At 39.6% G+C, this 21,179-nt stretch overlaps 2 protein-coding genes across 13 annotated transcripts in view; one reads left to right on the top strand and one right to left on the bottom strand.

Annotated features, from left to right (window-relative positions):
- Nucleotides 1-1,762: 1,762 nt before the first annotated feature.
- On the top strand, nucleotides 1,763-18,600 carry HELB (DNA helicase B). Of its 3 annotated transcripts, none has more exons than XM_074572597.1 (13): nucleotides 1,763-2,005; nucleotides 3,247-3,621; nucleotides 6,139-6,365; nucleotides 7,729-8,601; nucleotides 9,630-9,801; nucleotides 10,605-10,746; nucleotides 11,713-11,843; nucleotides 12,890-12,974; nucleotides 14,449-14,508; nucleotides 15,097-15,298; nucleotides 16,126-16,260; nucleotides 16,513-16,959; nucleotides 17,435-18,600. In XM_074572597.1, exons 1-13 carry the CDS (start codon nucleotides 1,801-1,803, stop codon nucleotides 17,522-17,524), a joined length of 3,144 nt encoding a protein of 1,047 aa, XP_074428698.1. In that variant the 5' UTR covers nucleotides 1,763-1,800; the 3' UTR covers nucleotides 17,525-18,600. The 3 variants fall into 3 exon arrangements, with proteins under 3 accessions (XP_074428698.1, XP_074428706.1, XP_074428713.1); XM_074572605.1 differs by having other exon boundaries at nucleotides 8,395-8,601; XM_074572612.1 differs by having other exon boundaries at nucleotides 8,398-8,601.
- GRIP1 (glutamate receptor interacting protein 1) overlaps nucleotides 18,577-21,179 on the bottom strand; it is a 337,148-nt gene continuing 334,545 nt past the window's right edge. For all 10 annotated transcript variants that reach the window (XM_074572573.1, XM_074572555.1, XM_074572588.1 and 7 more), the window contains one exon: nucleotides 18,577-20,202. In XM_074572573.1, the coding sequence (XP_074428674.1) occupies nucleotides 19,966-20,202 (237 nt within the window). In that variant the 3' untranslated portion in view covers nucleotides 18,577-19,965. The remainder of the gene's footprint in view (nucleotides 20,203-21,179) is intronic.

A 21,179-nucleotide genomic window follows, 5' to 3' on the forward strand; every position in this document is an offset into this window, starting at 1 on the left:
CCATTATTTAAAGTTAACTCACACAAGAACTGAAAAGAACTATTTCGAGACTGTTTGTATGAGACTTGAGCTGGTTTTGAAAATCATAAAAATTGTATTTACATGTCTCTGTCTTTTTATAGATATTACTTGACACAGTAACATAGGTATTTCCAGAAACAGAGAGGTGGCAGAGAACCACACCAGGACACAGGGAGAGTCCATGCTCCTGTGTCTGATTGCGCTGAAGGCCCCTCTGTTTTGTAGTGAGGAAGGTGCCAAAAAGAGCATTACTCTTTGTAGGGTAGTCCTGTGGGTGGAGAGGTTCCATGGAAGCAGTCATGAAACAATATTAAAAAGGATCGGGTCTCTTTTAGCTTAGATCAAAAGGAAATGTTGTATATTGATGTATTTTATTACATATAACTTTTTCTAAACATATGCACAAACAACCTTTGCTACCGTTTTGAAGGGTATGCCTATGCTGCTGACAGCTTCTCAGAAGCTGGGCAAACTATCTGCTGCTGTGTCTAGACCGGGACATTATTTAGTCTAATATCAGGCATTTCTACATTGCACTTTGGAGTACAAAACCACCAGTCTTTGCACGAGCACCTACTGCTTTTGCCTCTCCTTTAACCTGTGTGCCAGAACGCTGAAGTGTCAGCAAGACAGCCACAGTGGCCTGCAGTTTAATTAGCATGACATCAGTCCAAAGCGAAACAAAGGAGAAACCGGAAGAAAATACGGTTAAAAAATTAAAGGGGGGGCAGATGAAAACAGAAGAGTTGGTAAAATGAAGAGAACAAACCTTATCAAACAAACTCGATTTAATTCTTTGATGAAAACACATACTAGCTGATAGGGTAGTGAACATGCAGAAATACAACTATGTGACAACTTGTCAAGAACAAAGAGCTACATAATAACATGGCAAAGATTAGTCTGTTAACCACTAACCAGTGAAAAGCAGTTTGAAACAGATCCTAGAAATATTTGCTTTCACCACTAAATAGCAGGATTTCTGGTGGACTTCAGAAGAGATCGATACCAAAAATAGTACGGCTTGGTATTTTCACTGATGAGCTGCAAAAAAACACGAAACCACTGTTTATGATAAAGTTTCAGAAAAGGCGAAGATCTGCAGTGTCAAACAAAAGCGAAGACTAAGCAGCTATGGGAACTGCCTGGGTTACAATCTGTGGAAGTACGGGTGGTGGGAACTCCTGGAAAATGATTTGACAGTTATATATAATATTGCACGACTTGGGGGGGACAGCTAGGTGAAATATAGTAGGATATATCAGAAACCTGATTTTATGATTTGATGGTTTTGTGAGCGGGGTCAGGTAAAGAGACAGCCGATTTATTAAAAACTGCACTGTTTCTGCAGTAGGGCACCAGTGTCCGAGTACCAACGGTGGTGGGGCGAGAGCTGGGGGTCAGGGCTCAGCCTGTTTTTTCCACCCCTGAGCGGTCACCCCGCAATTACCCATTCTCTGCACAGGCTCCATTACCCGTTACCTCACGGCAACGCATCCGCCGGGCTCCAGCCGCCAGTAGGGCCCGCACCTCCAGAGGCGGCACGGCCCCCTCAGGGGAGAGCGGGGCCGCGGCCACCACCGGCGACCAGCAGTGGCCCAACGAGCGACACCCGCCACCCCTCAGTGGCCACGTCGCCTCGCAGTTGTCGCACCACCGCTACGTCCCGCTCGACATCTCCCTCCGCGTCACGCGCGGGGCTGTGGGAGGGCCGGGCGCGGAGGAGGTGGGCGGAGGGATCCCGCGGTCCGGAGCGGAGCGCATCGCATCAGCGGCAGCATGGCGGGGTCTGCCCGGAATCCCGCCGCGGCGGTGGTGGAGCTGTGGGGGGTGCTGCTGCCTCCGCGGTGGGTGGTCGTGGCGGGGGGCTCGGAGGAGGAGGAGACCGAGGAAGAGGCGGAGGAGGAGCCGCAGTTGGCGGAGGCCGCGCTCCTGGAGGCTACCGGGCCGGAGCTGGCGGCGGCGCCGCCCCCGCGCCGAGCCGGTGAGGGGCGGTGGGGGGGCCGGGCGGCGGGCGGGCGGCCCTTGGAGCCCTCCCGTGCCCGCGGCCTCCCTCGGAGACGGGTTTGGGCTCGGCCCGGGGCGCTGCGTTTGAAGCGAGTGAGCCGGGAGGGTGCGGAGTAGGCGGCTGGGCCGAGGGTTTGGCGCTGTGGCGGGCGGCCGCCTCCCCGCCGGGGCCCGGCAGGGTCTTGTTCGCTGGTGTAAGCGTCAGTCATACCGAAACTCGCTCCTTCCCCGGTTACTGGGCTGATAACCACTAAAGGGAGAGTGATCCGAAGTAGGTGATAAATCTTGCACAGGCCGTAGAAGTGTCGTGTAATTTGGCCTTTTGTATGGCCATGTATGCAACAGTAAGAAAACAAAGTTTTTCCAATCAAGTTAACTTTACACAAAAAATACATTCTTTTTTTCTCCTTTTATGACATGTGAGAGCATTGATACATGATATTAATGATCCCTTATGTTCTATTTAGTACTAAGAAAAGCAGGTGACATTGGAGAAAAATACTCTGCCTAGCCATAATATTTTATCCAAACCTTGTGTTAAAAATGCCTACATTGAGCTGTGTAACAAGGGGAAAATAAATTGACAAGTTGCTATAGACCAAAGAGCTCCTGGTACTCTGGTTTGGTGAGAAAGAGGTCCTGTTAAACATAGGTGCTTGCATAGGTCGTAGCATTTAGTCCCCAGTTGCGGATCAAGGAATGGTGTATTAATTTTTGTGAGGGAATGAGGATGGAAAGAGGAGGCAAACTAGGTCATACAAAATGTTGAGAGTTTATTATATTAATTGGTTATAATTTTGGTGGTTTCAGTTGAGATGCAAATGTATCTGAAGAGGATGCAGATGCCGTGATGCCGTACTTTGTGGCAAAACTGTTTAAAATTGAATTGCAAACTTGACTTGGCATAAATGGTGTAATACTAAACCATATGCCAATGTGTTTAATAGGCTTAATAAATATTCATACACAAGTTTAATTTTGTAGTTCTTACACTTACAGAATCAGTGTTTCTGTGGTTGCTTTTGCTTTCGTTTTTAAATGCTACTGGAAAGACTGGCATCAGGAAGTTTATGAAAACCCCTGCTTTAGTTTTACTACCGAAACTCATAGAAAAGACAAAAATAAGCTTTGAACAAACAAAACTCTTAATCAAACCAAACTTTTAATCTTTATGACTATTGATTAACGATGGTTTTGTTTTTCTTTTTAATGATTCAGTTGTTATACAAGAAGACAACTCCAGAAAGGAGTATGAAGTAGTTGGACGTTTTCCATTAGTTGACCCTTGGTGGAGAGTTAATGTTAAAGTTAAAAAAATGGGGTCGAAGTACTTTGTGCAAGGATATCCGTCATATTTTCTGCGGACCGATATAGAAGAAAACAACCGACAAATCTTTTCACTCTTTCTTAAGGAATGTGCTGTTCCTGAGGATTTTAGAGAAGAGTTTTTTACTTGGCTTCCTACAGACTCTATGCTGAGTTTTAGAAATCTTGAAGAAAAACTGAAACAGTTCCAAGTTTCACGCTTACAGACAGGGGAGAAACAAAGAGACACCAAGGATTATGACATCTTCTACTATGTTTTGAAATCATGTAGGTATATCCTATGCTATTTTGCTTGTTTTATAAGCTAATGAGTTCGGTCTCATACTGTGTTCAAGCTAACATGTCTTCTTATGAAGTGCCTATTCAAATGAATTTTGAACATGCAAAGATTCTTCTTTTTTTTTTTTTTTTTTTAATTTGCGGACAGTGGGACAGCTGACCTATTAAAGATAGGCGTACAGTTAGAAACACATAAGGACTTTGCTGAATTCCATAGGCTTACTAAGTAAAATTGTCTGTGCTAGGGGTGCGAAGATGCTGGTGCTGGCTTGCTGTAGTTATTCAGATATAACAAGGCTTATTAAGAAATGGGTTCAGCACTGCTTAAATGGGGTGTTATGGCTTTTTAGGACAAATACATGTTCAGAAATACTTAAGCCACTTCTTTGTAGTGCAGGGGAATAGCAAATGAGCTCAGTGTAGTCCAGATCAGCTGCACTAAATAGGCTATCTAAGTGTATTTGAATCCTGCCCATCAGCAGATTGGTATGGCTGCGGAGTGCAGTGTGGAAACACTGGAGTGTCCCCAGGTGGAGATAGTTCAGGACTGCTGAGGATCCTGTTGTGCACTATGTTAGTGTGACTACATGAGTGTTAGAGATTGGATCAGGAGTGTGCTTTTGAAGCAAACATCCCTCTTGTCCCCATTGTGTTGTAGTCTCTGAGACTATTGACGGTATTGCTGCTGGATGAAATCCAAAAGATGCATTCCAGTTGCACACCTAAGGTACTCCAACCCCTAATGGGCATTCAGTCTGTGGGACGAGACTGTAGCTGGTCTGAAGCAAAACACTGAAATGCAGAAAGTCAAGATGGCTGAGATGTGTCTTTAGCATTGGCTGTCTTGTTTTGCCCCAATGATCCGTTTCCCTTATACCATGTTCCTGATGTGGGCATAGGCAGGCCTGGGTTGGTGCTGTACAGAGCCACTTAGATGTCAGTGCCGTGGGACTCAGTACTCTGAATTGGAGGAAGTCTTTTAAATTCAGCCGCAGCTGAACCTCTACAGACAGGTTGGGTCTATCTACTGTTATATGCAAGCAAATGAAGTCTTCCAGTATGTGGTTTACTGGGCAGTGTCAGGTCAAAAGATGAAGGTGACTATTTTGGAGGCCAAATCGTGTCTTAACAGGAGAGTTCAAAGTTTGTGCTAGACTTGAGCTGACTTTACTCCAAGTCACCCGTGTAAAGAGAGGAAAATTTCACAGTCCTATGGACTTTCAGGCTTTTGGTTCTGATTTTGTAATGGTAGAAAAGTTCTTAACCCCTGTTTACGGACTTTAAATCCTTTCATGACCACAGAGGGATGGGAATTGATAGTGGTAGAAACTCGGATCTAGTTTGCTACCTGAGTTTTCATGAGATATATGGATCGCTTTTGATTGAGGCATGTCCAGTATGTTCGTGAATCTTTAGGGGTGAAGGTTGCACAGTGTGCCTAGGTATCCTGTTCACTGTTCTTGTATTTGGCGGATTTTTCATTATACGTAACTTAAATTACTTTGCTACAAATTAAGCTTTCTTCTTTCTCTGTCATTGGGGAATAGGAACCATAACCAGCACCCCTGTACGTTGCTACTATTGATGGCTATTGTCATTTGTTCTTGGTTGTCATTAGTTGTTGTGGGCTCAAGCGGTTTGTTCTTCAAGCCTTCATTATATTTTTGTGTGGAAATAGTGTGTGTTGATTCTCTACGTATAAATTAAGTACTTGCTTTAAAGTGAAAAGGTTTCATCTTTGCCTTTCTGTAGGTAAGACAGTGATCAGAAAAAGTACTTAACTGAGGAAAAAATAGTGGTTTAAATTTGGAATTACAAAGTTTCTTTAACACGTAATTAAAAATCATGTGTGTTTTTTTTCTTGCCAAGAGATAAAACCTCTAAAAGTTTCTCTTTCTTCTGAAATTTGTTTCACTTCTGAAATCTGTTTTTTAAAGCAAGCTATAGAGCAAATCAATTTCATTATCCCCCTTTTGCAGATCCCAAGACTGATCCAAACAGGGAAAGTGATAGCTTAAGTTTGGGGTCATTGAGAAAGCCAGTGGAGAGCACTGTTTTCCGAAGTTCCTCTACTGATCTGATACTACAAATGTAGAAGCCTTTTTTTTTTATTTTGGATTTTAAACGGTCTTCTGTACATCTGTATGAAAACTAGGTAAGGGCCAGGTGTGGTGAGGTCTGAACTGATTTACTACAAAATGCTGTTGTGTATGCAGTGAATAATAAGAATAATCAAGTGAATAATACGTATTTTCCAAGTGAGTATGTTTAGTTGCAGTTTTTATGTCATCTGTTTACATTATTTTTTCCCAAGGCAGTTCGGGGAAAGCAGACTTTAAAAGGATTTGAAAAGGATTACAAAGAATAAGAAACTGAAAGAAATTCGGGGTGCTTTGGGTGTAGGGGAGGCCTAACCAGAAGGATAATGTCCAGAGTTAGTTTAAGTTGCCTTTACAAATATCTTTGTATATTGCTTAAAACTTTATTGGTTTATGGTGCGTACAGTCGCAGGAAAGGCGGTATTGGTAGCTCTGGCTTTTCCGATGATATTGGAATTCTTGCCGATTCTTCTGCCACGCCATTTTTGCTGTCTGTTGGATATGGTGTGTTGGCAAAGAAAGACTGAAGAAAGCAATGGTACGGATGGTGAGGAAGTACATTTTCAAGACAAGATGCTAACAAAATTGGATGAGATGTTAAAGAATGAGCCATGGAAACTTGGATTCAGCAGGGTAAGTAATGTTAAGCAGGGTAAAAAAATGTGGTGTTTGTTACGTTTGAGCTTCATTGGAGTACAGTGCTGTTTCAGTTACATTCAGTTTATTAACTGGGCATTTGTAGGAGGTAAGCTTAGTTCATTTGGAAATGGATGATGTGCTGGACTCGGTTTTAGCAAAGGGTTTTTCTTCCAGTTGGTCTACAATAACTTAATCTCAAAAGATTTTAAAAGTAGTTTTGTTACAACCGTTTGTTTAGTCTTTTCTACAAGGAACAGAAAATTAAATACTTGAGGTAATTGGGCCAAAAGTAAGAAATCTAATTTAAAACCCTCAGTTGTCTTGTTCAGTTTTATACTGGCAAATGAGATTTTCTGTTCTTAATACATGGGACAGTATCTGTGTTTTCACAGCAAGATAGATAAGTTACTCTATAAGAGGTCGTCTGGTCTCGTGGTTCCCCTGTTTTATAATGGGGTTGGTGGTTGCTGCTTACCTTTCTGTTCTCCTTTGCTACACTTGCTCTGAGACTTCGCTGCTGCACCTCACCTGAGCGCTCCTGGACCTGAGCTGTAGTTTAGTAGTTCAGAAACATGATTAGTTAATCCCTCTGCATCAGCCCCTGACTGCTTTTACTGACAGATGTTCTGACTTGTCTTGAAGACCTCCAGTTTCTGAGATTCAGCAGGCTAGCCAATGTATTCCACTATTTCGCATCTTTTCCTTTAAAAAGCTTTTCCTGATGTCCAATTTGACTATTCCTTGATGCAATATAGACTTGCTGCTCTCTTGTTTCTTGTACCAAGGATCTGCATATCACTGCAGTTTTTTTATTGCTGGAAGACTCTCTTGAGCTTTTTCTCTTAAGGCTCAGCAAGTCCAATTCATTTTTTCTTTTTCTGAATAATTTATCTTTTTTGCACATCTCAGTCTTTCACTATGTTGCAGTAGTCTCTGTAAAGGTTGTATATTTCTTGAAGTAGCATGTTCGGAATTTGGTACAGTATTCTGGCTAATGCTTTTCCTATGCTCTGTTTCTGCATTTTTTTTTGTGCCTTTATTTGAAATTGTGCTCATTAGATGTGCACAAGTTCTCCTTAATACCCAATTTCTGCACCGGGATTTTGATTTTTAAACTTTCCATTTTATACAGAAGGGTGACTGAGAGGAATTATCATTCTATCTTACTTTTAAATATCTTGCTTTCAAATATCTTGAAAAGCATAACAACTTCATACATTATGAAAAATACGTAATTTTTTGCAGACTTCCACCCTCTTAATTGCCATTTGTATTTACTAGGAGGAATGTTATCCAGCAAGAGGCTAACATCTTCTGAAATAAATATATGTTTGCTTTTATTCTTTCTGGGGAGAAGATTACATATAGGGAACTGAATCTTTCTTACTGTGAGGCAACATGGGCAGCCTTCTGTCAGTGCAAACATCTCCTCTGGAAGATTCCTGAACTGCAGAAGAATGCATTAATTCTGTATGATCAACTCAAGAAAAAGTGTAGAGAAATGGGACACACTTATGAAGATCAAGATGAATTAGCTCGTTTTGTATCTAAAGATATGTCCATTGAGCATGCTTGGCAATCTCTTGAATTTTTGAAACATCAGAACATAGTGATTAGGGAGAAAAAACTAGTGTTTCTGCCTCATCTTTACAAATCTGAAAAAGACATTGCAATGTATATAGGTGACCTTCTGTCAAACCATTCATGGCAACTGGATGTTGATGTTAGAAAGATACTTAATATTTCTCAAACATCAAGAGAAGTGGCAGATAACGAAATGAATGTTACCCAGGCTCATGAAATGGAACATCTGAAGGAGAGTAATCTGGACAATCATAACTGTGAAAATCACTTTCGTGAAGAGGAAGTGGGGTCTATGTCTGGTACCCAAAGTAAAGCAGAGGTAGACTTAGATCAAGCAATTGCCGTGGAAAAGATTTGTTCTAATCCTGTCACAATCATAAGTGGAAAAGGAGGCTGTGGGAAGAGCACAATAGTTAGCTGCCTTTTTCGTCACTTAAAGCAGATGGAAAAAGAAGTGGAAGCTGCTTCTAAGGACTTTGAAGAAGATCTAGATGCGTCTGAGGAATGGAATACCTTTGATGATCATTGGGAGTCAGAGAAGATGTACACAAAAAGAATGTTGAATGTACTATTTACTGCACCTACAGGGAGGGCGGCAAGCCTTTTGAGTGAAAAAACTAAGCTTCCTGCGTATACACTGCATCAGGTAAGGATTTATTTATTTATTTATTTTTAAATTGTGTTCTGAAAGACCTTTTGGCACTGTCCATTCTTTGAAAAAAAAACGATTGTTATTGAACTTTCCTATTGTAGCTATTAATGTTAATGCTTAGGTATAGCTTGTCAGCATTTGAAAGTCAATGTTACATTTTGGGGAATCATAAATCAATAATTTGAAATATTTGCTGTAACTTTGGGGTTTTTTTTCCTACTTAGACACATCTCAAATTTGTGCCTTTCTAGGGCATCTGGTCTTTTTAGCTTCTCAGCTGTTTTTTTGTTGGTTTTGTTTGTTTGTTTTTATTTAGTTAAGAGTGGAAGTACTTTCTAGATGGCAGAGCTGTTTTCTAGTGTCCTGTTGCCTAGCAATCATACTGATACCTGCACATACATGAAAAGATCAGTAGACTGGGGTTGAATAATGGAATAAATTTTATTCACAGTGTTTTCTTAATTGCTGATAAATATGGTGCAATGTTTTTAAGAAAAAAGTAAAAAGCAATCTCTTTGTTAAGAAACTTAGGTCAAGTCTCTTGTCCTAGGTAGTGGAAGGTGCGAAGAAAATGTTGAATTTGTGGAATAACCTGTATAAATCAAAATTATAATAACATAGAAAGTACTGTGGGCTTCTTCTGTCTTTGAGGACTAGATAGTTGCCTGTTCCCCTTCCCCATGCAATGTTGGGGATTTATTAATGCCAGCAAGTTGTAGTAGGAGGTGTTCCTGTTACTGAGCAACCTAATGGCTGACCTGATATCCTTCAGGGTTCCTGCAGAAAAAAAAGGATGCATTTCTGTGCTTTTATTTAAGTAAGTGTTGATAATCTCAGCTAGAAACGTATTCACAAAGGAGGAAAATAAGACTGAGCAGTTGAGTCTTCTGAGCCTTTTTGGGTGTAAGTTCAAAATCTCAGATAATAACTCTAAATACAGCATTGGAAGGTACCACACTCCAGACACCTTTATAAGACAATTGATTAGTGTCAGAGCTTGATTTATTTCAATTTGTTCCTAGGTCATCTATAGTTTTAAATCGTGGAGGCAGAGTGAACAAGTACAGCCATGGAAGTTTTCTACTGTGACGGTTCTGATTGTGGATGAAGGAAGTTTGGTGTCTGTACATGTTCTTAGTTTAGTTTTAAAGCTCTTGTGTGAGCATGCTCAGCTTGCCAAACTTATTATTCTAGGTAAGTGAAACAAAAATATTAGTACTGTACAATATTTAGTGATATGCAATATACAGTATAAGTATCAGAACTGCCACTAGTTTCACTGAGTCTCTTAAAAACCCCAGAATGTTACATTGTTCTGTACTTGGATATTTCTGCTTATTTGTAAGGTCAGATGAGATAGACTGGGCTCTTCAAGAGTTTTCCATCTCAACTGTCAGTATGAAAGTATCGTATCTCTGTTCTCTGCTTAGCAGTGGTTTGTCTGATTCTGGAAGTATTATGACTTCCATGTAGTAGTTTATTACATCTTGCAACTAGAAAACTTTTCTGATTTCCTTAAAGAAGCTAGAGTTAGCCTACTAATCAAATGTTAGAAGGGAAGTTTCATGATGTTTTAATGTTTAAGATCATCTTCTTTTCATTCGGAAAGGAAAACAAGTGTAAAATCAAAATTTTCTGCTTTCTCAGAGGTTTGCTTTCTGGGATGCCATTTATGGCATTCATTTTTACATATGTAACTTTCAAAATGTGTTTGACTAAGATGCGATCGCTGTCGGTGTTCATCATACAGTGATTTGTACCTGCTAGTAAAGCATTACTGAGTGAGGAAAATGAAAAACTTAAACTATGCTACAGTCTGATTCCCCAAAGTTTCTTAGATTGTTGACGGTTTCATTTTGCGTGAATTGTATTGAGGAAGCATGTTACTGTGTGGTGGGTTGAGTATTTATTAATTCCCCTGTTTTTTTTTTTCAAGACAGCTTTTAACAGATATTCTGTTATTGCTTCTCACATATAGTAATTTGCATTCTGTTTAGGTGATACTAGACAGCTACCAAGCATAGAGCCAGGAAACATGTTAGCTGATATCTTTGAGGGTCTAAAATCAAGAGGCTTTTCTGTGGAACTGCGAACTAATCACAGAGCTGAATCGCAGCTAATTGTAGATAATGCAACAAGGTAGGATTCTGTTTTGTATGTAAGAAGCATTCTTGTAGTAGGCCTGGTCCTTTACCTGAAAAATAGTAATGCGTCCAGATTTAACTCTGCTTCCGTTACAGTTTCTTGTTAAAAATTAGTAATGCTGGTTTTAAAAAGAAAAAAACAACCCCCCAAACCAACAACACCACCCCACCCCCCATTTTTCCAGGAGTGTATGTATTGGACAAAAAAATGTGTGTGCTGGAATACTCTTGAATTTTATGGGACATATTTCACTATCAAATAATCTCTGTTGTTTTCAAATGACTTGTGCATGCAGAAATCACTTTATGCCTTTTGAAATGACTTACAATTGCTTCTCTGAAAAGGAAGTTTTAAAGACGTTGCTGGTAAGTGTGGCAGCAGCTAAACCAACTTGAATTACATTGAGAGTTTAGATGTCAAGGGCCATTAAATCGTAGTTTCTTTATATTTTTTGCTCATTAATACCTAGAACTTCTTCATGTTTCCAGCATTTGTATTATGTTCGGTCTAGAAATAATCCAGTTTACTGTCAGTGAATTATTTATTTTTTAAACCTGAAACAACATCACCTAGGTCTGAGTGTCCAAGACCTTTTGTTGTTGATTGGAATTTGAGAGTATTCTGAACGTTTGTGAAACGCCCAGAACTACAAGTGTTTTATAAACACTCTGTCTTTTCTCTGGGAGGGTAACACTTCTGTGTTACTCCAGTCTGCTCCCGTGAGAAGAACTGTATGGGTAATACCAAGTATCTACTCAGTACTAAAGGGCTTAGAGAATAAATTATCAATTTTTAAATGTGAAATTAAGTTATGCTCAGAAGAAAGAGTTTGTGGTGTATGTAGTGTAGCTGACCAAAATTTATAAATGGTGAACTTCAGGCTGATGCAGACAATACACTGGAATCCTTTAACTGGAAGTAATTTTTCTTTTCTGTTTTCCTTCCCCTTCTCTGGTCAAGAATCTCTCATCGGAATCTTCCTGAATTTGATGAGGTGCTGAAAGTTTCTGGTTGGAATGAGGAAATGACAATGCCAAGCCCGGAGAAGAAATTCATTCTTATTGCTTTGCCTGCTGGCGGGGGTTGTGACAGTACGTGTGTCCAGTCAGTTTGTGATCTTGACTTTCCCTTTGGTAAAGCATAGACTGTTTGGCTGGAACTAACATTTTGGGAATATTTTAGTTTGGTTTTGTTTGTGGTATAAATTTACATGCTAGACTCATAGTTTAGTGTAAGTGCACGCAGCAGGACCCGTCAGTGCAAAGAATATGATGTAGAGCTTCAGCTCACCAGTCAGCTTTTGAAATGGGGGTGATACAACTTCCACCAGTGTAATCAAATGTGATTGTCTTTTTATGTTGTAGCGGGGGCTGTCAAACCTTAAAAGATTAAAATCTCCAGAGGTGAATCATTTGAGTAAACAGCAACTGTAACAGGATGGTGTGTTGGGACAGGAATGTGCTCTAACAACTCTAGAAACAAGTTAGGAAAATTAAAGCAGAGGGGACACCAGAATTTCTTTCAAAATGTTTTAGGGTCAGGGTTTGGCCATTGTTTTTGGTTTTGGATTGAGTGGCCTCTACTTTATATGCATCAAAAAGCTTCAAGGGGGATGTGGGGGGAAAAAAAATAGAGCAAATATTATCACCTTGTCTTACTATAGTAACTTACTCAGCAAACAGAATACTAAAAATGGATTTCTTCTGTGAAATCCAAATGTATAGGTCTGTGGCTTAAAAATGTTCTCTCCATACCTCTTTAATGTACAGTATCAAAACCGTATTTTGCATGAGATATGCTCTATGCAGCTCTTCTAACACAGGAATAAGACTTTGTCTCCTTCCACATCGCTCTTGTTTGTCAGATTTTAACAGTGGGGTAACTGCATGATACTTTTTGGGGGGATTATATATATGTGGGTGTTTTGTGATGCGGGAGTCTTTTTTTCGGGGGGGGGGAGGGGGGGGAGTGTATTTGGGATTTTTTTGTTTGTTTTGGGGTTTTTGTTTTAAACAAGTTGAAATGTCATTGAAGCAAGAAATAAGCAAAGGCAATTTCATATTGAATTATGTTTTTCTTTCTTAAATTGTTTGTTCTTCATATTTTTATGCCTTACCTTTTATGTCTTCTAAATCAGATTTGCAAACTGCCATAAGGACTTTACTTAAAAAAGGACCAGGATTGCAGGATGCCAAACAATCACAGTTCATTGCTTTCAGAAGGTAATGGAGCAAGCAGGCAGACATTGAAAAAAATCCTTGCTAGCAGCTACGATCTAAAAATAGCTGGGTGTGTTGAGTTGGAGAGACTAGTGGCAATACTGTAAAATTACTAGAGAGAACAACAGGCCAGGTGTCTTTTCCTGTGCCATCTGGTTGCCCTCAGTCTCTCTGTAGAGACTTGCTTCGTTTTTCTGTAAGCTTAATGTTATTTTGCACCATGATTTCTGCATTTGTATTCATGTTCATCTGTACTATTTATGGTAAAGAAACAAAGCATGGACATAAACAGTTTTTGTAGTAGATTCTCTGAGAGCCTGTGCTCTGGCGTTTGCTAACAGCGCAGTGTTCTCCAGCAACGAAAGGCGAGGGCTTGACTGCAAGAGGAACCCGCAAAATACAAAGTAATGTCCGTGTTCAGACATCGTGGCAGAGGTGAATTCCAGGGTGCGGGGCGGAACACCTGGCCTACTGTCTCTGCATGCTTCTGTCACAGGTGGACGTGGACCAAATGTCAGAAGATACTCGCATTTTGATTGTGGGACGAGGGCCAGATTTAGTCATATAATCTGATGTGCCTTAGTGTTCCTGCTGGGCAGTGGCGAGTGCCTGCAGCGTGGATATTTGGAAGCACAATACTGGTCATTTAAGAAGGGGTGTGTGTGCAGGGCTCTAACACACTTTCAAGAAAGATTGCAAAGTTTAGTAATCACTGATAATGTGAACTGTCACAGGAGCGTGAATACTGTGGATGGCCTCACAGAAACAGTGAAGGGATGAATGTAATGTCCAGTAGTACCAATAGTTCATAAACTTGCACTTCTGCTCAAAAGGGTACTCCAGGAAGACCTCTTCCACTTCTATTTGTGAAGAACCTTTTCTCAGCAATTAAAAACCACCCACTATTTACAGGTTACTAGTGTGTAAATATGGGATTTATAAATTTTAGCTAGTTTACCTGTTTGTTGTGAATGCTGAGTAACTCTGAAATGAATTTTTTTTTCTCCAGTCTGCATTCAGGTACAATACTGTTATTAATGATTTCCATATAAGATTATTCTGGATTATTTTTATAGGTACTTAATCTGCATTTAAAAGTGTTTAAAAGTGTCTTCAGGAAGCAAATAAATCTTCTGTCTATTTTTAATACATCCACAGGCAGGAAATAATATATCGAGGCTTTAGTTTTTCTTTAGTTTTGTTCTTTCTCTTAGAATCAAATCTAGGTATGAATCGCAAACATCCTTGCCTCACTTGGTGTCTTATTTGGACAAAAATGTTCCTTTACTGTTGTATCCTCTAAACTCTGCATCAGCGATTGTTTTTAATTGTTGGTAGAAGATCGTCATAGCTAAGATGGGCGTTTTCCATTGTTTTTTGATTAAATGCTAATGTGACATTGCATGTCATTGTTGTATGCTTTGTATTTGTTAAGTACATCATGATTTTGTTCATGTTCTTGTTTACTATGATCTAGGCAAGACTGCGATCTGATAAATGAACTTTGTTGCCAACACTATTCAAATCACGTAACCAGGTAAGCCAGTGGTTTGCAGTTTTCCTGTGAACAATCTCCCTGTGCTTTTGAAAGTGTTACAACCAGGTCAACAGTCTAAAATAAAATTTTAAAACTTAATATTTCATCTAGATCTGGTTATTTATGTCAGAAATCGTTTATACAATAATCTGTCTTTGATGGGTCCGTTCATCTCATCCTGGATTGTGAACAGAGATAACATAAAATAAGTGTTTGCCTTTCATTTAAATTGCCATTATGTGAATTCCAAGATTTTGAGTTACTGCAGAATATGTAAAATTGACATAAAAGCAACTTGAAAAAACCCTGAAGGTTAATTATTTTTTGTCACTATGATTTCTGAATAGATTGTTGTAATAGATTTTTGTAAGCAGGATTTTGGTGCTACTCCATATTACTTTTTTTTTACCAAAAGGTTTTACAAAAGTTCCAGAAACACCTTTTAAATGTGAGTTGTCTTCACTGTTTTGAATTTTACTAAGGCTTTTAAGCTGGCCCAAGTATAGAGAGGGGAAAGAGAAGAAATACTGAGCGATGGTGGATGCGTATTTGTAAATACATTTCTCCCTTTTTCTTTCTCTGACCTAGAGACCATAAAAACCATCTTTTATTTCGAATTGATGACAAGATTTCCTGCATGCGGAATACGTATCTCAAGGATCTTTTGCCAGACCGTGGTTTAGGAAAGGGTCCTAATTGCCATGAATGCAAAAGTGGACAAACCTCCCTCACTTCAGAGACTGCTGAGGAGAAACGACTGTGCAATGGAGATATATTTTTCATAACAGGAGTAAGTCATTGCTGCAAGAACTTGCACAAGAAACTGCAGTGGTAACCGATTCAGTACTTGTTGAATCCCCAGAACAAAACAATGCACACTTTAAAATTTTAGTCTATAATATATACTTAATTCTTCTGCTAAACTATCACATGAAAGGCAAGAAAGAGGTAGACTCACAATAGAGAATTAAAAAAATATAATCTCTGGGTGTTTTTGTAAAATGCGTTTCAGTTGGTCTCGTCCTGTCCAGCGTGAATACATTCTGTAAATACTCAAATGTATTGTATTTTGGATATAGGTCAAAACATAGTCTTAAGAATAAAACTAACATTACAGCTTGAGCTCTCCCCTGGCAGAAAACTAAGCTGGCCAAAAAATACAGCAACAAACCCCTGCTGTATTTTTCTGCTGGGTTCGGTGAGTTGAGCTCACGCAGCTGAGGGTCCAGTGAGTGCGTGGGCAAGGGGGACGGTGCAGGGCTGGTGGGAGAGAGTAAGCTCTTCCCCGCATGTGGCAACAAATTGTTAAAGGGCCTCACTGGCATATTTCACTGTATCCTAGGATAATCTATGTTTTCTGGGGGTTAAAACTGCCTCTCTCAGCATTTTTCTTACTAAACAGAAGGAGTTGGGGTAGGCCCTGTACACTGAAACTATTTTCCTTGAAGGTGGTCGGTGAAAGATAACTATCTTTTGGGCATAGTGTCTCCTGAAACTGTTTCACCCGGTTGACATTGCAGCTATTGTAATTTCAGGGAAAGCTAGGATATGGACACACACAGATGTATGAGACATTGATCAAACTGCTGATATGAGCTGAGTGTTCTCTTTCTTTAGGATGTAGAAATTGATAAACAGCGCTTATTGACCATCAGCAGCACGTACGGCTCCACTTTCACTGTGAGGTATAAGGCACTGAAGAAGCTGTGTCATATAAAACATGCATGGGCCAGAACTATCCACACATTTCAGGTAAAAAAAAAAAAGCAAAGCCGCTCTGAGCTGATACAACTTTCTCATGGCTTTATCTTGCCAATGCGCTGTATTTCCATGTGAAAGCGTCAGAAGCTCTCTTGAAACAAAAAGTCCTTGAATGCAGCATAGAAGATACTTTTGAGGGTGTCCCCAGTTGTCTCCAACTTCCTTATTCTTACAAGCTGTCTTTTTTTTTAAATTGCTTACTGGAGATCTTAATTGAACAAGATGTTCTTAAACATATTTCAGGGTTCCGAGGAAAAAACTGTTGTCTACGTGGTTGGCAATCCTGGCCGTCAGCACTGGCAGCACGTGTACACGGCCGTGACCAGAGGACGCTGCCGTGTCTATGTTATAGCTGAAGAGATGCACCTCAGGAGAGCGGTCACTAACAAGAACATGCCCCGAAAAACCCGCTTACAGAGATTTTTGAGAGAAGCCATTTCAGAAACAAGCAACTGTCCCAAACAAACAACTTCTTCCCTGACGAAAAGCTGTCAAAGTCAAGAGGTTGAGACTCTGTCTGTTTCCGTAACTCAAGGTGCTCCTGACCCACCTGAACCTCTAACTGGCTTGATTAAACAGGAGAGGTCAGCACATCTCAATAAAGAGCAGGCAGGCAATTTTCAGCAAAGTCCATCCAAAAGACAACGGAGTCTTGCAGAGAATTCCAAGGACGCTCAGAAAATACCCTCTGTAAGTATCTCCTTTCTGAGAAAATTTAAAACAAACTTCCGCACTCTCTTTCACCGCCGGCAGTCATCTAGATACTGTTAGGATTGTTTTACTTATTTAATAATTTTCAAGATGTTGGTGAAGCAGTCAAGTTTGGCGGCTGTTTTCCCAGAGTAATACATGACTAATAGGGGAAAAAATAGCGTCAGTACTAGTAAACGTATACATCTCGTTACTCGTGGCAGTGGTCTGTTGGCTAGCTTAGCCTCTGTCAGCTCCTTCTTTGTGCACAGGAGCTGAACTGCTGTCAAACATTTACATATAATTTTATCATTGAAGTAGATACATTTTTATACAGTCAAACATGCTTAACGTGTTTTTTTCATTACATCTAATTTCTAAGAGCTGTCATGGGGGAAAGAGCTTTTATTGAAGAGGTTACTGTATTTTAGTTATGGTTTAAACTTTGGGAACATTTTTCATTTTGTTTTGACAGAAAACAGTAGAAGATTCCCCACTTGGCTCTTCCAAACTTAAGAATCTAACTTTGGGACAACCAACTCCTAGGAAGCTTTTCAAAAGCTAACAAACGATTAACTCTCCCCTTTATGAACCTTTCTTGAACCTGTTTCATGCAAGATTTTTGGACCGGAGAAGCTGGGTATGCAGATGATTTTTCAAAGGCTTTCTTGCATTTACATGTTCTATGAAGAACAGCTTGTTTTAAAGCGAGTCTTTTATATTTTCAGTGATCTGTTTTTAGTAGGAGATTCCTTGGTGTGTTGGCCATCAAAAATTAAATTGTTCTTCTGTTTTGGTGAAGAACGAACTCACAGGTCTTAACAGGATCCAGATGTTCCCTTAAAAAATACATGGGGATTTCTTGACGTAAAGGTTCCAGCTATCCATACCAAGATTTATCCATCTCTTCATGCTACAGCAGCGATGAGAAGCTGTTACTGATGTGCCAAAATTGCAGTTTGCTCTTGAGTCAAAAACCACTTTACAACGGCGGCTTCAAATTTTTCCACTGTGGCAGAATTATGGGCATGAAGCTTTGATGGATTATTCATTTTAATCTTGTCATAAATAGGACAAGAAAGTTGCAATGAATGATGTAGGAAATTATTCCCACTTTGTACCTGAAAGAGTACATGCTGATCATCGTCTTGGTAAGAAAAGCAAAATTCCAAGTTGGGAGTTCAAATAACATTCCACTTCCAACTTCTGTGCACTATGTGACTTGCTGCATTGTAATTTTTGAGTTTAGTAAGATGAATGTTTATTCAAACTTCAGATAAATTGTACTAAAATTTGGACAGCTTGCTTGCTTTCAACATTTTTTTCCTGCAGTATGTGTGTATAAAAAAAAAAGTACCACCACACATCCACAAATAGAAACATGGGTTTTGGGGTTTTTTTTTTTTGCTAACACTGTGGGAAAAAATATAAAGTAGGAAAATGCTACCTCATTTTTAACGTCTTTAAATCACTGTTTATTTCAATTTATACAGTTTTTCCATACAAATATTTGCAACAGTTTGAATTTCAAAAAACATAACATAGACGATAAATATCATGCTATTAAAGTATTAAATTTGTACAAAAATACTTTACAGTTTAATACTTATTTGTTACAAATAAAAATACATATTTAAGTGACTCATGAACATTTTTTTTATTTTATTTTTTTTACATGATTCAGCATTGAATGTCATTCTGACCTTTCTGGCAGTGCCGAAATAGAAATCCGAGCTACTTGTGTGTGCAGGGCAGGTGAGCTTGGTCATGTACTGGAAACAGCGACAGGGATACAGTTAAACAGTTTAAATTGACCAGAAACAACTCTGTAAGGTGATTGCTTAGATATCGAGACTCTACAAATGTACAAATCCAGTATCTTTATATTCACCAATAACAATAATTACCAATAACAACTTGAATACCGGAATAAACCAAAGCAGCTGCTGGTGAGCATATAAAGCAACTGGCAGTATTTTATTGCTTGGGGGGAGAGGGGAGAGGAGAGAATTTGTGTGATGTGTTTGTAAAATATATTTACAATTTTAAATTCTAAAAATGGGTTGCAGGGGGTAATGTTTTATCATAAAGAAGGCTGAAAACAAAGCCTATTAAATGGGACTTTTGTCCCTTCAAGAAATTGTTTGACTTAAAAAGCTTATGTGTGACAGTACACGTTTACAGGTTTATGGGTTGTTAAAGAGCTTTTGTATCAATCTTCTACTGACATAGTTTAAAAAAAAGCCATTTTCTTTTAAAATGTTTCTAATTTGTCTGAACTCATTTCAGTTTTACTCTTGTCAGTAATCCTCCACTAAAAAAGCCTGCTTAAAAATCCCCACAGGTTGCAAGACATACCCTTTAATATTTCATTGCGTAGGGAATAACGTATGTTCTAACAAAATTTACTGAAGTGGGGGAGTAACGTTCACCCCATCCTGCAGCTTCCTCCAACCATTTTGTTAAAACATCTAAACTCTCCTTTGTCTGAAGAGCACACGCTTCCTCCCAGCAGAATAAAGGTCCCCAAAAATCACAGATCTAGCCATGTCACAAGAAAACCCGGTGCGGCATTCCACTCTTCCTTGTTCCTTTCTGATAAGATGGTTTTAAAAACCACGTAACCTGGACACCACTGTTAGCAGAGGTTAATTCTGTGCTTTTCCCTCAAACAGCAGCTGCTGAGGAAGGGAGAAGAACATTTAAATCATGTTTAAAACATCTCCCCAGTTTCTTATTGGCGGGGGGAGGGAGGGAAAGGGCCCTTACCACTTTTCTTACTGTTGCTAATGCTAGATTGTTTAGAATGGAATGACTCGACTTAATAAAGAATTAAACTTTTTCAAAATTAATCGTGAATTAATATAAGCCTCGAGACAGAAAGACTGACCTCCTGTGCTTTTTAGCGCTATACAGCGTCTGAGCCTCAATCTCAGAGAAAGCTTAAAGGGATTTAGCACCATAATTGTCTTTTGTTACTGAATGTCCCACCAAAAGGCTGTTCTGCTATAATGTATTTGTAGGATCCCGTGTCTCCGTATTAACATTAGCGTGTCCGCTCTGTTGAAGGAAGGCGTTACTCTGGTCACTCCACTCCCCGCCCGCTGAAGTCTGTTGTTCTGAGCTTCCTTTCTGAGATGCCAGCGGGTTTCTGCTAATCACCAGTTCCAGCTTATTGCCAGATTCTGCGATGAGGGGCACAACCAGACAGCAGTCAAAGTCTCTGGTGCGAACGTGGTTTACCTGAACCATTAGAAGATAGATTTTTGTTACCGTTTTAGGAAAAAAAGAAATGAGATCACAAGAGAAACAGATTTATCCTTGAGACTATGGAACCTGACTTAAATATTGCAGGCAGAGAATCGCCTAATACAAGACTATTTAACCCTGGCATCTGGTCTGAAGACACCAGTAAGTTTTCTACTCGCCCTTTAACAGAATGTAGCTAAAGTGGGCATAACTGCACTGGTGATAGCTGTTGGGCAGTTGTCACAATGCGCGCTCCATAAATGACATTTAACAGCACATAGTTATTCTTTCATAGTGTTCGTTAATTTAAATACAATAGATCACATCCAAAATTTCAATTCAGTTCTGGTCATCTCTGTCTTTTATTAATATCTAAATTGTTTTATTAGGCTACTTGGCAAATCAGTTTTTCTGTCACGATCCAACTCGTCACTCTGGGAAGTGTGGTGCTCAGTGGGAATTACATTATTACAACTGCGTCGATCAAAAACTTGGACTAAGCACAGAAACAATTCTCAAGTTTCTATCAAGAACAGCAAAAATGATAAACCTGTCTGGAAATGCCTCAGGAAATTCCATCTTTCCACTGAGCATTTGTATGTCTCCTTTGGAGTTCTGAAATACCTAACATTCTGAAAGAATCGGTTTCTTTAAATACGATTTTACAGAAAAATCTGGCCTTAGTGCCACTGCATAAAAGCCCAAGTCACCATGAAGTGCTGCCCTTTCTTCCTGAGGGGTCTCAGTGATTTACATGGCCAGTGGCACGGAGCAATTACAATCATTTGTCCTTCCTGTCCCCCTACACGCATCCTTTCCCAGCAGAAATAGGGAAGACCAGTACTGCTCATAATTTAAACTATAATAAGCAATGTAGATAATAAATTGTTCCGAGTGAGTGATGTAAACACTTTATGCAATTCTACAATCAGGTCTGTGTACACAGCTACACAACCGCCCTGCTGTGCGGT

Source organism: Larus michahellis, chromosome 1, assembly GCF_964199755.1.
Source record: "Larus michahellis chromosome 1, bLarMic1.1, whole genome shotgun sequence".
In the NCBI taxonomy this organism is placed as follows: domain Eukaryota; kingdom Metazoa; phylum Chordata; class Aves; order Charadriiformes; family Laridae; genus Larus; species Larus michahellis.